Genomic DNA, 16,329 nt, shown 5'->3' with positions numbered 1-16,329 from the left:
CCATCTGCTAACAGCTGGCAAAGCAACGGCCTGCATCCATCGGCTGCAGAAGGCACTCCGTCTGTTTAGATTTATAAGGCTAAAATTAAGCTTTTCCTTTAATACAGGGTAATTTGGGGGTTGGTGTCCCAGTGCTTGTTAGGGCAGGCTTCCTATTCACCTGGGGGCAAGCAGGCTCTTCAAGCTTAATTAGGATGTATGCCCGGCTACAGCGTTTAATAGTTAATTGAAGCACCGCGCCAACCTACGGTGCGCTCTGCATGTCTCTCATGCCTCGCGTGGTGGAAGTCCATGGGTGGGAGAGTCGGTCGGGGTGGGGAGAAGGTTTAATTTCAGCCAAGAGGAGGAATGCGTCCAGCACATTGCCTAACTAAGAAAAAAATAAAAATAAAAATCCGCTCTGCCACAATCCGGCCCTGACACATGACATGGGCGGATTAATTAATGCATGATCCATAATGCAGAGGAGTGCTTAATGGCAAAAAATGAAACATTCACAAAATCAGAGCTACAGCCGTAGAGACGTAATGCAAAGCTGCTGCACCACGCAACAACGCTCGGAGCTACCCAATCCACCCCACTTCTGACGACGCACGTCTTCCGTACACTCTGCGAAACAAATTATTTCACCACTTGCCTCACAAAAGAGAAACAAATCAAGAAAATCAAAACCACGCCGCGTCGGTCCGATAAGGACCAGTTTGGAGCCCGCGTGCATCAGTCAGCAGGCATCCGTGCTAGTGCAGCGAAATGCAAAAAATCAGGCACCGACACAGCGAGGGAGCTCATCACAAACCCTGTCTTGGAGCTCTCACAACCTTGTGCCAGGCTGGCGTGTGCTTTTGTACAAACAGCCACAAAGACCAGCCTCGGAGGGACTTTTTCCATGTTTGCCTCCGTGTGTTTGATGGGACGGAAGACAGTAACCGCCTTCTGACCTTTGCAACAAGCCACGCTGACAAAATCAAGGCTAACCTGCAATGGGAAGTTACCACATATAGCAGCAAATATTTTCCTTAAGCACAAAAGAGGTTAGTATATTTAGCATTTCAATTAGATCATGAATGACAAAGCCACATTCCTGCAGGAAAGTTCCTGTATTCAAGACGTTCCAAAATAAAATGAATATACAAAGACTGGATTTTAGCCTTTCGGTATTTCCTTCCCCAAATCTGAGGTCTACAGTTGTCAGAAGAAGTTAAATATAAAATAGCAAGAGCATGCAGAAGCTGTGAACACACAAGCCCTCCAAATTCAGCCTTCAAGTTCCTCACATGCCCGTTGGCTCCATGCAAGGAAAACCCTACGTGGCTTTCTGCCATCCACCAACCTAGCGAGCTGCAATCCATAAGAAGGACTTCCCTGGAGCTTGTAGGATACTTCCTACAGAAAAGGCTTTTAAACTTCTGGATGTATTTTCTGTCCAGAATTTGAAGTTAAATGTCAAACCTATTTTTTTCCCCCACTGATAACGGGGTATCATTTTCAAACGTCTCAAAACCCACGATGTAGGAGGAAAACGTGCCTATGGATTAAGAAAATCTCTTTCCTATCAGTTATTCTCTTTGCTGAATACACTTTCCTTCAGAAGACGGCCACCCAAGCCAACACATAAACCCAGCCTAAACCCTCACAAACCTCAGCAGGGAGCTTGCTGGGGACCTCGCTCAGGCAGGACAAAGATAACCCCAAACTCCTCCCTGAGGTGAGGCGGGCAGAGCAGTATTCTCCCTAATAACACGCCTCTCTGCATTTTCTGTATTTGTTTCAAGAGACCTCAAGCATAGCTTTTGGCACCAGACAGTCTTCTCCTAACACAGTGTGAGGTTTTAAAACGTGTCATTGTTCCCTTCATTGTTTGCTTTGCACCGTGGGCTCTATGCCGCGTGTCTTTCCCCGCCAGCCCCAGCCATCCTTCATGCCTCAGTCACCTCTCCCTGGCTATTTGCTTAAGGCTGTGTACAGCACAGTCACTTCACATAACACAGCGTACAAGTGCACTTTTATACGGTGCATTTCAACACAGGAGCTGGAAAGGGCTCTCACGGAGTCTCCCTCTGCCATCCCGAGGAGCCGGCTTTACTCTCAAGTTCAGGGAGCAGCAGAAGGCTCTTACCGACAAAACCACATGCAGAAATGCAAGAAAGGAGGTAACTTATTCCTTCCACCCATGAAAACAACAGCTCGGAAGAGCAGTTGATTATTACTTGAAGAAAGCCTCTTCCCATGGGACAGCTAGCTAAACCCACTGCATCCCCTTTACCCAAGGACTTCACGCTCCCCACCACGCTTCACAACAGAAAGCAGAACTGGGTTTCCTCTGCTAACACCACAGAAACTCAGTGCTGAGAAGCAAGCACATGAAAGTGCTGTCACTGTACCTGTGGAGCCACCTGAATGAAGCTGCATGGGCATCGTGCATGTGGGGGGCATCGGCTGTGCAAAGGAGAAGGATGAGTCTACGGCACGCACACCTGAGCTACGTTTGGGGTTGAAGTCAACAGCACATCCCCGCTGCCCTGCTGGGTACTCACGCTGCCAGAAGCCAGAAAATAACACACTGCTAGGCTTAACAGGGAGGAATAAAGCCAGGTACTCTGCACCTGGCAAAAAAATGTGCCTCCGAACGCCATCTGACACCAGAAAATCCTGTCTGCAGACACAAAGAAGATTCACTTCCACCGCTCCAAGAAAATCCAGTCACCGCCTTCCCATGGCCCTTAAAGCAAAGGGTGACCCAGCTGGTCTAGGTTCACATCACAGCAGTTTGTAAAAGCACGAACTGGAATCAATCAGTACATTAGTATTTTTTCTGCTGACCCATCACCAATTAAGTCAACAGATTTCTCTGCCATCCCCCCCCTTCCCTTCCCTCCCTACCGCCCCCGTTACACACAGAGAGGTTTTTTTTTTCCATATACACTGCAGAACAATCCAGTACTAATTGTACTAAAAAGCAATGCTGGTAGCTATTTACCAAATATTTTTTTTTAAGGCATCCTAATACTTGGCCTGTCACTTTCATGAAAAGATGAGAGAGGACATGAAGGATCTCTCTTTGATGCTCGGTTCAGAGCACATCACTGAAGGCCAGCTGACGTTAATCATCCGAAGAGACAACCTCTTCCAGGCACAGACACGTTCCCTGCAAGCACCAGCAGCACTGCTCAGCTAGACCCCTGCGAGTCCATTAAACGAGTCTTTTTGGCTTTAATTGAGACACGCACCGTATGTTAGATATTATTTCCAACTGTTCCATAGACGACAGATCAGAGACAGCAGCTCCAACCCCCTCGCTGAAGCAGCCAGGTCCTTCCACCCTTGCTTACAGGGCAGGGGTTGCTTCTCTGCAGATGCAGAGCTCTCAGCTCCCACAGCGTGAGTGCATGGTAAGAGAAAGGGTGGTGCATTTGGCCAAGGAACGACTCCAGGAAACACCTAATGGTGTTTCAAGATGCTCCTGTGCTCTGCCTAGTCCCAGTAAGCTGTACTGGAATAAGGCTGCACATGCCTTATGTTGTCACCTGCCAGAGTAAGGCGTCCTGGAGCATGCTCTGCTTTCTCTAGAAATAGGTTCCTCGAGTCAAGAGGAGCCAGAAGCACCAGAAGGAAGCCTTGCTCACCTCCAAAAGCTGCTGTGAGAGCAGTCCCGCAGGCCGGACACGAGCTGCACTAGGGCAGACACACGGATCTGCCCGGTGGCACGCACACAAGGAAATGACTTCAGCATCCCACCAGAGACAAAACACACCGAACCCAAGGATGATGCCGATGCTTTTCTCTTTGTGTACAGAGCAAAAGCAGTTGCTGCAGCTGCAAAAGCGCTCTCCAGAGAGGAGGCAGCTATCCTGAACTGCAGCCATTAACTTGTGTTTGTTTGTCGCCGATTCTGCGGACACTTGGGCATTGCCGGGTTTTAGGCGTTTCCCTTCTCCTACAAAGGAGGGAACCGTGGAAGAAGGCCTGCTGCATGCCCAAGGTTAGGACACCTGGACACAAAAAAAAAATACTTGCTTTAAATACCGACAGCATGAGCAGGTAGCCAGCGTTCCCCATGGGTGACACGAGATCTGCTGGAGAAGGTCTGACTGGGGACACTCATTTCTAGTCCCACCTCAACCATTCATAACCCTAGCACATAAACCAAAGCAACGTTTATCCTTCTAAAAACACGTACAGGTTTAGTTATTTGTCTTGCAGTCAAGTATTCCTGAAACGGTAGAATCACAACCTTGCAAATGGTCTAGCAAAAAGTTATTCCTCCTATTCTTGCAGCAGAGGGGAAGCAAAAGAGGGAAACAGTCTAGTAATAATTAACTGTTTTTTCTTAATAAGAAATTTGCAGCGAAGTTGTGTTTTACTGAACTCCCACAGTTTAAGTGCAGGAACAAAGGCCACAAAATTGTCTGCGTCATCGCAGCCCCAGCCACCACGCACACCCTAGGTACATCCACGATCAGCAGCCAGCCATTATATCACTTAAGTCACCAGAGACCTTGAAGTACATTTTGTCTAACCAAGGCAGAAGCAGAGCAGCAAGTGCTCTCCTGCTCATTGCTTTTCCGCTCTGGCTTTGTTTTTTTCTTTCTTTTTTTTTTTAAAGTCAGCACTGAGAAAGCAATTAAGGCTCTCCTTCTCAACTCCTACAATTGCACGAGCGAGGCGGCCCTGACTCCTGAAGTTTATATATTTTCTTTTCAAAATATGAATGGGAAAGTGTACACAAAACACCCTTCTTTCCCCATCCCTTCCTTCCCATGAGGAGGAGTGTTTGTTTTCTTACCCAACCTTATGAAAGGTTGGGGAAGCTATTCCACCAATACTCCGATAAAGGTAGCCCACACTTCCTTAGAGATACAGCTGAGCGAAGGAGGGGGGGACACCAGCCCTACCAGCAATTCGAGCCACTAGAAATAATTTCTACTAGACAGAATGTCAAAGCCAGGGCTTCTTATGTTTCAGTTTACAGATCTTTGTGCTGCTTGCACACCATTTCTGAAACAATCCACACAGCTGCTAACTTTGGGGAACAGGCTTTCCTTGCTTAGAGGGGCTTGGGGTGGAAATGAGGCTTTTCTGCACTCTCTGGAAATGTATTTTGAGGACCTTCTTTAAAGACTTGCACACAGAACCAAACCAAATGAGTGGGTGGCAGACTTTTAAAGCCATAACCTTTTTCATTCATGGGCTGCGGTTTTGAAGCTCCGCACCCCAGCACCAACCCAAAAACTGGGAGACCCCAGCCACATCTCAGCCTCTGGGTACACAAGCGTTTCTGGAACCTACCAACAAAATCAGGAGAAAGGCAAGAGTATTTTTAAAGAGAAGTTCAGTAAAACCTTCACCATACTGCAAATGCAGGCATTATAGCAGCAGTGAGCCCAGCATCATGCCAGGGCAGTCCCAGGACCAACAAAAAAGACATCAGACATCAAAAAAGCCTCTTTCTGCCCTGCCTCCCCTTCATCTTCTGCCTGGCAATCATTTCTACACGTACCACATGTGCGCAAGCACAGCTTTTTGGTGGGGGAACACCGCCCCGTATACACACACACACAAAGTTGAGCAGAGGAAATCGCCCACCTCCCGCTCACCTCTGCACCAAGCTTCTGTGTTTGGAAGGATTTTAACCAAAAACGGTCACTTTTTGATGAGCCCACTGACCTGGGAAATTTTAAGGTGAAGGGAGACGCAGACTGTTTGGTAAAAGCATGGGCAGAGGCGATTAAGAGCTCAGAGAAAACCGCCGATACTTATCACCTAGCTTGTTTTGGGAACTACCACAAAAAGGCACATCGCCGGGCCGATAAGATCTCTTCAAACTGGTGGAGTTTGTGCGTACGTAGACAGAAGGGGGGGGGGAAAATGGTTTATTTGGGCTCGAGCGCTCTTCCTGCAGGATGCGGTGTTTACAAAGGGTATTTCGAGAACTTCCTGCCGCCGCTCGCAAGGCCGCTCGCTCCTCCCGGAGCCCGGCCCGGTCTCTCCCGAATTTCCCCGCAGGGCCCCAGAAGGGCACAGGCTTTGGTGCTTTCACCAACACCCCCCCAGGTCAGCAGGGCTGAGCCCAGAGTCACTGAGAGAGGGAGAAATGACAGCTCTCGTTGAGGTGTTTTTCCTGGAAAAATCCTCAAGTTGTCCTATGTAATACATGTTCTTTTTAAGCACACCTTAAAAATGCAGCTAGACCCCTTTCTCCCCCCTCTTTATTAATAGTACTTTTAAATCACATTAACTCCATGCTTTGCTTTCTTCAGGCAACAAGCAAAAAAAGCTCATCTTCAGCGCTCCTTAATAAGCTTCAGGCCATTTCACATTTGGACTCTTCTGCAGCATGGCAATCCCCAAACACTAAACACTTGCGGGAAAAGGAAAAAAAAAAAAACACAACACGGAACTTCTTCTCTTAAGCAGCTCTAGTGGTTTAATTATCTCGCAGCCTTTCATTTGTGTTTTTAAGCACGGAAAGCAAGTTGGGCACTAAGTTTTCCCCCTAGTTCAACAACTAAATGCCAAATGCTTTTTTGGAAAGCAGCAGGTCCTCCAGGCAAGGCAAACGTCGCTGTTTTTCAGATCTCTCACAGCTCCCTAACCTCTCCATCCCCACAGCCACCGAGCTGCATCCATCCAGCAACAAGACGTACAGAAAGGCCTGGCTGCGACCAGCTCAACGCCTCCCGCGCCAAGTTTCAGTCAAGGATGAGTTATGTTGGCAGCACCATAAATCTCCAGCGATTAAGTTTTTGCTGTAGTATCTCCAGTATTAAGAATAAAATAGAAAAGAGCAAAGCACAAGCATGCATCACTGAAGTATCAGTGGGTTTTACTCAATGTATACATAAAAACACTGAGCCTAACCAGCTCTGAAACAGAGGGATTTGTGCTGCGGCCTAAGGCTGATGCTGGACCCTGGCTACTCAGTGCTCATCCCCCAGCAGGGAAAATTTGGCTTGCTTTGCAAGGCCACAGCATTTTTCCATATCTAGCCAGTTGGAGCTTCTCCTGGGATTTGGGGGCAGTGGGTTTTGGCTCCCTCGGGCCGAAAACCCTGCTCTCCCAGCCCGAGCAATGGCTTTTCTTCTGGGTCGTGTTGTGTGAACGGGGCGAGCAGGGGCATCGCCTCCTCTCCTGCCTTCAGGCACGGTTGCCCAGTGAGGCCCAGTAGGGCTGTGGGGTCTCTCTAGAGATCTCCAAAACCTGACAGGACATGGTCCTGGGCCAGCAGCTCTGGGTGGCCCTGCTTGAGCAGGGGCCTGGACCAGATGTCCCCCGGAGGTCCCTTCCCACCTCAGCCATCCTGGGATTCTGTGAGCAGAAAGGAAGTTAAGCAGCTGAAATAAACTCCGAGGGTGCTTTGAACGAGCCTGGCTGATAACTCGCAGATCTCTGTGTAATTTTGAAGAACCAGACTGTTTGTAAATAACCTGCAACGCCGGACACAGAAGCCCTGCAGCAGGGGCCGAGTTTACTCCTCAGCTCTGCTCAGGTCTTGCAGTAACTCCTGACTGCATCCCTTTGACTCGTGGAAAATGAAGGAAAAAAAATAATCAACAAACCACCAGCTAGCTCTCTAATAATGAAAAGAGTTGTGGAGATGTGCTCATTGTCCCTGCATCACTCCAGAAATGAAGTCTTTCCACAGGTGACGGGCTTGCTGTGGTGCAGCACCGGGTTCCAGCGCGCAGGGAAGCAGCTCTGTCATTTCTTGCAGCATCCTAAAACCCCGACTGCTGCCAAGACACCTCCGCTGCATTTCAGCAATTGCAAAAGGAACTAATCTTGCTCCTAACTACTTGCCAAACAGGTAAGCAATGCTAAATATTTTAATGTGTGGAAGGGGGGGAAGCTGCCCAGCCTTCAGCCCCATTTTTAACTAGTGAAAAAAGAAGTCATGCGCGTAGCCACGCAGGACAAACGTAAACCACAATTCAGATCTAAGCATTTCAGGTTTCCTCAGGATGCGTGTGCATGTGCACACCACCCTCGTGTCCTCACACGGCTACACAGGTCCCTGTAAGCAGAGAAGCGCTTGCACCATGTCCCTTCCTTCCCCATGAGGCAGATCAAAAGACACCAGGTTTTACAACACGTCTCAGTACTGATGCAAGCCTCCCGCAGGTCAGCAGCAGAGGGATGAGAGTGACCTACTCACCTTCCTTGTTAAAAAACGGAAAAGGCAGCTGCTCTCAGCAAGAGACACAGCTTTGTTCCTAGAGAGATGTACACACAGAGGTACCAAGTCTTATCATGACACGTGGCAGGCCGGTTAATACCCACGCATGAACCAATCTGTTGGATCGCTCAGGTCTGTGGCTCAGGATGCTATTTGCAGCTTGCATCCCCCCTGGTTCTGTGGCTCCTCACCTGCCAAGTGCCATCCAGCAGGGACCAGGCTCCAGCACCATGGCAATCGTTGCTTTGCTCCTCGCCAGGCTTTGCGAAGGTGAGCAGCCCCACAGTCCGCTTCTGGAAACATCGCAGATGATGGGGAAATCAAAGAGTTTGGCTACGGAGCCGTGTAACCCCTCCTCCCCGTGCTCGCCAGTAAGAAGAAATTTCCTTCCTCGATGGAATAGCCATCAGCTATCGGGCTCAGCTGACAGACTCAAGATCTCTGCTCTGATTACAGCACACGTAGGAGTCGAGAACAAAGGGGGGAAAAAAAATAAAACGCAAACAGTCCTTGAAGTGTGAGTTGCAAGCAAAGAAAGTCATAGAAGAAAGTTATTCAAAGAGCCGAAGAACAAGGAGACCGGAGACAAAAATAATAATTTGGGCTAAATCTCCCTCAGACCTCCTGCAACAGGTAGAACCTGCTGGCTGCTGGCACACGCATCCTTCAGGCCCTGAAAGCGCACTTTGTAATGCTGTTTTTGATAAAACACAGCTTGCTTTTAAGGTGAAGCACCTACTTCTGCTGCGCGAGGCAGCCAGCGTTTGGCTTCAGGAAAGGAGAGGCAAGGAGTGCCGATGGGACACTCGCAGCACCGACACCGACGGTGGGGCTGATGCCCTAAAAAAAAACAAAAACGAGCGCGACGCCACGGCACAGCTGCACAAGGAAGCAGAGCTGTAGGAACTGCGCACGCAGACCCACACATGCCAACCCAACCCAAACCGCAACCTCCGTGCCAAAAAGCTGATACAAAACCAAAGCAGAGGGCGAGGCGCGAAGGGGGGCATCGAGAGGCAAACGGAGAGAAAGCTTTGGGGCAGAGGACACGGAGAGGAGCTGGCAGGCACAGCCCCGGGGAGCCAGCGTGTCACAGCTGACCGAGCACCAGAAAAAGAAACGATGGAAAAGGAAGATGACCAGGAAACGGGGGGGGGTGGATGTGGGCTGGGGAAAGGTAAGCAAGGAAAAGAAAACTCACAAAAACTTGGCAGGACACAGAAGGAAAGCAAACAAGGAGAATTAGAAACCACCAGCAGAGTGTCCCTGCGGCCAGCGTGGGAGAAAGGGACAGTGCCACAAGGCGCTGGAGATGGTGCCACCGCTCTGCTCGCTGGCCAGCTGGGAGAAGACCTCCCTTCCTGGTGCAGGGCTGTACAGGGCAGCAGCTTCTCACCTGCCTTCTGCACAAACAGGGACTGCTGAGGCTCATCCCCCCCTGTGACATCATCCCGACCACCACACAGGATGTGGGGCTCACCAGCACCCCCCCCACCAGCACCACTTCGTGGTCCTTCCTTCGACATCTGACCCATCAGAAATCCTCCTGCAACTGCACATGGGCAGAAACAAGGTGGTTGTACCCTCACGCCACAAGCCATCCAAACCGCTTTTATTTTAATTTCCACGCTGCTTCAGAAGCTTAAGTCCTCCAGAAATCAAACTTAGCAAACAGAGCATCCGGAGCTGTACTTTTCAGTTTTACTCATCTCTGTCCCCTCCCAGTCCTGAGCGACTCTTGCAAGAATTACCTGACGCTGTTAAGAAAGGGTGGGAAAAGAAAATAACGCATATTCTTCTATGGATTTGGTGAAGGGAGCAAGCCAACAAGCCACAAGACTTTGACTTCTGCAGAACCATCCATGGGCTGAATCCAAATGCGATGGCATTTGTAAAGGCTGCCTGCACCCTTTACAGAACCGTAACGATACTCGGAGTTCGCCGAGCGCGTCCCTCCCAGGTTTAATATCTCCAGAGGATCATTTATTCTTATTCTGCTGGAGGGAAGGAAATTGAATTTTCCAACCTCTCAAGCATGCCAGAACGTGCACTAAAGTGACGGGGGGCTGAACCCAGCAGTCACGTTGCCTCTCGTTCCCGAGCTCCTGTTTTCCAGCCCGGTCCAGAAGAAGAAGGACAATTACCATCATCTCCCTGCGGTTTGGTGGCCTGAAGGAAACAATTTTGTGGTTTCAATCCAGCTACCAGCGAAGCGAGTCCACGTTAAGAAAGAGCCTCCCCTGCACGACGTACACTTTTGTTTGCAGCCTGGGGATTTAATTAAATGGGCAGATAAAGCCTACCTTTTAACCCACGCTAGAGGGTGCGCCAGATCAAGATTAGAGCGCGCTGCAAAAACAGGTCGAAGCAGCTCCCGGCCGCATCCATGCCACGGGCAGGCACCGTCCATCGCCAGCCCCCGGTGCTCCGCGCTGAAAAACCCACTCGCTGGCCCAAAGGCGAGTTCCTTCGGCTTCTCTTCGTCGAAAACAGGTCTAGGGTTTTCTTAAGGTTTGGGCTAAAGTGCTGAGTCCACGGAGGAATTCAAGTCCAGCTCCTTCCCTCTTGCTTGTACGCAATCCTCTTCCCACAGGTCTCTCTCCATGTTGACCGAGCAAACACCCTTGCAGAAATCCCTCTATCTATAGCTGCTTTTCAAGTTGTTTCCAAGACAGAAGCAGAAAGCGTAGCTCCTCTTTTTTTTTTTTTTCTTTTTCCTTTTTCCATCCGACAGAGCTATTATTCCCTTATAAACAGCAAGTTCTCCAAGTAACTGAACAAAGCAGCTACTTACATGTAGTATTTTAAACAGCCATGTTTTCGGGCCAAGAAATAAACAGTTATATTTTGGCAACCCTTCATTTCCTGTCCTATTTGTGAGCAATAATGTCATGACACATAGTATGTCCCATGCCTTCCTCCCTGGCTCAAGCTCGCAAGAAAAAAATGTTAGCTGAATGAATGGCTTCTGACAGCCACAGAAAAAATCATCAGGATTGGGCAAAAGTGGGTTGGAAATGGAAAAGGAGAAGAAAAAAAAAAAAAAAAGATTTTTCAGTGTAAAGGGCAAACTGCTACAGTGATGGGTTCAGTGTTTGGAGCAAGTGACGGGGATGCTGCTCGGCATTGGGAGGTGGGATTGGGGGACCAGTGCAAGGACAATTCAGACCAAAATGAGCCTGGAAGGGGGAAAATGCATCGCCCCGAAGCACCGCCACGACCCAACGCTGTGTTTTGCCTCCTAACACACCCGCAATGCCCCAGGTTAACCCGGCAGGGCGAGAAGCCCCGCGGGGCATGGCAGGAGCTGCGCGGGCGCGCTTCCAGCCCGCGGCACCGGGGCTGGGGCAGGCAAAGAAACCCAGCGGGGACGGCCAGGTCGGGGCTGGGGGAGCCGGCTGGGCTGGCGCAGGGCTCCCCGGCTCCATCCCGAAAGGCAAGGCGGCGTTCGGGACCGCCACTTCCTCGTTCTCTGACCTTTTCCATTTAATTACTTCCTGTGACTTTCTTGGAACCCTGCATCGTAATGATGCGCCCGGCCGCCTTCGGGCGTAACTGAATCATTTTATGCCTTCCGATTCGGCTGAATACTCCTACTTGTAACCAGAAATACAGCGGTGACCTGCCTAGGGGACACTGGCTGCCCGCCCCGGGCTCTCCCACCACCTCCCGGCCCTGCGGCTTTAACGCTGCCCGTTCATCATCCCCTCTCCCGGCCCCGAAAAGGGAGAGGAGCAGGGAGGGAAGCAGAAATGAAGCCCGGGAAGCAGAAAGAGGCGCCCTCCTCGCAATGACAAATCGACCTCTAAGTATCGATCGGAAATGGTGCAGTCATTAAGGAACCCATGAGTCTCTGGCATCCTAAGCCCTGTTTCTCCTCCTTGGTTTTGCGAAACGTTTCAAAACTCAACATATTATAAGCAATGTTCTCAAGACAAAAAAAAAAAAAGCCAACAAAAGGGGGAAAAAAAAAAACATAATTTACTTATTTTAAAGTGCATCCTGACAGTGGTCCTTTTTTTGCAATCTGGCTGTTAACATTTGCTCACAGTGCACTCAGTGAAATGAGAATAGCTATGCAAATTAAAGCCAGATATCTAGGGCAAATAGCACGCTATACTACCATTGTTCTGACAGCTAGAGAAAACTTATCAGGAGAGCCCGTCCTTATTTCTTTTAACGCCATATATATTGGAGAAATAATAAAAAAAAAAAAATCACTTCACCCACCGCCGAAACGAAAAACAACATATGAGTCACTCGCTTCAGCAGCGCTATCAATCAATGCGAGGCCGGAGGGGAAGGGCTTAGGAAGGAGAGCGTGGCGTACCTAAAACACCGAACCCTGTCCCGCAACATCACGGCCCGGGTTGTGCCGGGACGGGCCCGGCGCTTCCACGGTGCTGGTGGCAGCAATCCTAAAAGCTGCTTGGGACGTGGACTGATTGTGTTTGCCAAGGAAATTGGTATCAGGAAGGGGGCTCGGCAGCAGCAGCCCATCGCTCCCCATCTCCTGCTCTGCTTCTGCAGCAAAGCAAGCAGGAGAAACACACCATGCGAGATCCTCCCTCCCGGCACACATAGGAAGGACACGAAACTTAACGAGGCGGCACGTGCGAGGAGGATTTATTCTAATAGGAGCTGCAGCCTACAATTAAATAAAAAGAAAGCTGAGCACTCGCTGCTCCACACCGACACTCACCTCTGCGCCAAGGCCCGTGCAAAAACGCGGCTGGGGCAGCGTCCTCCCCCGAGATGGAGGCTCAGCAGCATCGTGCATCGATGCCCACGCGCAGCGAGCACCAGCTCTGGTCCACCACAGGGAACCGGGGCTGCTTTCGTGCTCAACAGCTCACGTACACGGGCCCACCTCTCTCTCCTGTCCGATTTGAGAAATGAAACCGAGAAGCAAACCGAGGACCGGAGGGGTTTTATCGGAAGCGAGTCCACCGCGTTTTTCCAGCCAGCTAGGTCATGGCAATCTGCGAGAGAAACCCAACTTTTTTTTTTTTTTTTTTTCCTGGAAGAACCATGCCGACTTCAAAATAACCACAATTTCAGAAGCTACATATAAACATGTATTTATAGCCTCTTCGTTAAAAAGTGCCAAAAACACAATTCCTCTCAGCACACGCGTTGCAGTCAGGAGCCATTTCCCTCGCCACCGACACCTCTACGGCAAATCACACCGAAACGAGCTCGGCGGTGGGTGTTAAGGCACAAGCCCGGCGCACGCCGGCAATTAAATCTTTACCCTTAGACGGAGCCGGGGTTGCACAATTATTATTTTTTTTTTCGCGGTGCTTTACGAGCCCTGCGAGGAGCCCTCTCGCCGCGCGCGGCACATCCTATGGCGCTTGGCACCGCACCAGTCCTGCGTGCGGTGACTCATTTCTCTGACTGTCAAACCCCGAAAAAGAGATAGCCAGGAACGATGTTCTGGCGAGGAGGAAGAGCTGCGAGGAGCCGGCCCTGCAATTCGGCAGCAAATTTTTGTTAGGTTTTATTATTTATTTATTTATTTTTTTAAAGGGGTGTCAGTCATTTTTTGGAGGCGCAGAAGGAGGGGGGGGGTTAATAGCGGGGAGGGCTGGGAGTGCTCACGTATGGAGGGGGGTCCCCAAATCCTGACTGGGGGTGGGTGTAGGATGGGTTGGGGAGGATTTTGGGGGTGCTGGGTGCAGGCAGCGGCCGCCGGTGACCGGATTTATGAATGCGCCGTCATGTGACGGCCGCCTCCTATTCACAAAACGGCGGACGGGGGCGGGGCTCCGTGGCCCCCCCTCTTCTCCCCCCTCCACCACCCAAAAAAAAAAAAAAAAGGCCAAAAAAAAAAAAAAAAGCATCCCTAAAGAGCCCCCCCCTGCACCCACCTCCAGGGTTTAGGATTAAGGGGGGGGGGGGTCCCCATTTACACCCCCACACACACTCCCCTTTAACCCCCTCCCCCCGGGGCTCCTCCCCCCCCTTTCTTTTTTGGGGGTGGCCTCCGGTTTATTTATTTATTTAATTAATTGAATTTTATTTTTTTTTTGGGGGGGTGGGGGGGGGTGCTGTTATTATTTTTTATGAATGAAGAGGGCGGTATGCAAATGAGGGCGGCCCGCGGGGGGGAGCGCGAAATGGCGGATGTGCGCGCGCACGAGCGCGTGCCCGTGTGTGTCCGAGCACGGGGGGGGGGGGGGAACGAAATAGGGGGGGGGGGGGTAGGGGAAAGGAACCGGGTCCCAGCACCGGGTCAACAAAGGGGCCCCCCCAATAAATATTAAAGAATAATTAGAAAAGAGGGAAAGGAAGGGGAAAGATCAGGGAAGATGAGGGAAAGGTAAGGGGAAATAAAGGGAAATAAGGGAAAAAATAAGGGGAAAATAAAGGAAAATAAGGGGAAATAAGAAAAAATAAGGGGAAATAAGGGAAAATCAGGGGAAAATAAGGGAAATAAGGGGAAAATAAAGGGAAAATAAGGGGGAAATAAGGGGGAAATGAGAGAAAATAAGGGGAAATAAGGGAAAAAAAGGGAAAATAAGGGAAAAATAAGGGAAAAAATAAAGGAAAATCAGGGGAAAAATAAATGACGAAAATAAGAGAAGAAATAAGGGAAGAAAAGGGACAAATCAAGACGAAATAAAGCAAAATTAAGGGGAAAAAAAAGGAAAAAAAAAAAAAAAAGGAAAATGGGCAGAAAAGCCCCGCGGCCGCCCCCCCCCGTCCCCCGTCCCCCGTCCCCGCTCACTCGTCTGGGTAGGCGTCCTCGGTCATCTTCTCCCCGTCTCGGCTCATCCCTCGCCGCGGGCGGCCGGGCAGCGCCTCCGCATCTTCCTGCGCTTCACATGGCGGGGGAGGCCGCGGCCCGACGGCGCGGGAGGGGAGGCGGCGAGCCGGGAGGGGTGCGGGGCTACGGCCGCGCTGCGGGAGGAGGAGGAGGAGGAGGAGGAGGAGGAGGAAGAGGAGGAGGAGGAGGAGAGGCGGCCAAGGCGCCGCGGCGGCGGCGGCGGCGGCGCGGGGTGCGGGCCCGGGGGAGCGGCGCAGCGCCCGGGGGCAGGCGGCGGCGCCGGGCCGGCCCCATGGCCGCGCTCACGCCATGGCGGGGGAGCGGCCGGGGAGGCTGAGCGGGAGGAGATATGGGGCGCTGTGGGGCTCTGTGGGGCTCTATGGGGTTATATGGAAGAGGTGGGGGGGGGGGGAGCCCCGGCAGGAAGCAGCGGCGGCGCTGCCGGAGCGGCCGCGGCCGCCGGGAGCGGGCAGGGCAGCGCCGGAGCCGGGCGGGCAGGGAGAGAGGGGAGGGAGGGAGAGAGGGAGGGAGGGAGGGAAGGAGGCGGTGGGAGGAAGGAGGAGACGCTGCTGCTGCTGCTGCTGCTGCTGCCTCTGCTGCTGCTGCTGCTGCTGCTGGCGCCTCCCCTGCCGCCGCTCCGCCCGCCCCGGCCCGGCCCTCCGGCTGGGGGGTGCAGGGCCAGGGGGGAGCAGGCGGCAGGGGGCCCCGGGGGGGGGTCTCCAGCAGGGGGTTTCAGCCCCTGGGTGTGCCGAGGTGGCCGCAGGGTGAGCCCCCCGCCAAGGTTTTGCAGCCCTGCACTCGGTTGAGGAGGAGAAACCCGCCCGGCCTCGCCTGCCGTCCCCACACAGCCCACACACACGCATAGGGGGATTGGCGCCCCGCTTCTGTCCCCGCCACCGTGGGCTCCGGTGTCCCACCACATCCAGGGCTGCAGGTCCTGGGGGAAGACGCTCACGGATCCTTCACGTCCTGGCCTGGAAGGGGCCTTTGGATTTTTTGGGGTGGAAATGGCGTTTCTGCTCTGGTGGGTTTCGGTTTCCAAGCGGTGGCGATTCTCTTTTCAGGAATAGAAGTGGAAACTCAGCGGGAAAAAAAGTCTGTGGGCTGCCAGTAAGCAAGAGACGAAGAAAGCTTTGGGGCCTTCTGTATGGGTGATCACCCCCGAGGAGCAGCAGCACATCCCTTAACGTGGTACCAGACCCCACATCTTCGTGGTGGTGTAACGTTAAAACACCACCATGTTTTCATCGCTGGAGGTTCAGCCCCTAACGTTGTAGGATGTGTGAGGGGCAAGCCTGCTCCCCTTTCCCTCAGCAGCCCGTGGCACACTCATTTGGGTGCCAAAGCCACCATCCCCTTGCCACCCAAGCACAGTTGGACCCCC

At 51.7% G+C, this 16,329-nt stretch overlaps 1 protein-coding gene across 1 annotated transcript in view; it reads right to left on the bottom strand.

Annotated features, from left to right (window-relative positions):
• The window catches only part of SPRED2 (sprouty related EVH1 domain containing 2), a 59,615-nt gene extending 44,595 nt beyond the window's left edge, over positions 1 to 15,020 (bottom strand). Inside the window, exon 1 of the mRNA XM_084283599.1 lies at positions 14,907 to 15,020. Within this exon, the coding sequence (XP_084139725.1) occupies positions 14,907 to 14,953 (47 nt within the window). The 5' untranslated portion in view covers positions 14,954 to 15,020. The remainder of the gene's footprint in view (positions 1 to 14,906) is intronic.
• Positions 15,021 to 16,329: the final 1,309 nt, after the last annotated feature.

The sequence above is a fragment of the Netta rufina genome, assembly GCF_964035555.1.
Source record: "Netta rufina genome assembly, chromosome: 3".
Classification (NCBI taxonomy): domain Eukaryota; kingdom Metazoa; phylum Chordata; class Aves; order Anseriformes; family Anatidae; genus Netta; species Netta rufina.
The sequence above is the reverse complement of the archived record's forward strand: the minus strand, read 5'-3'. Positions and strand labels throughout refer to the sequence as shown.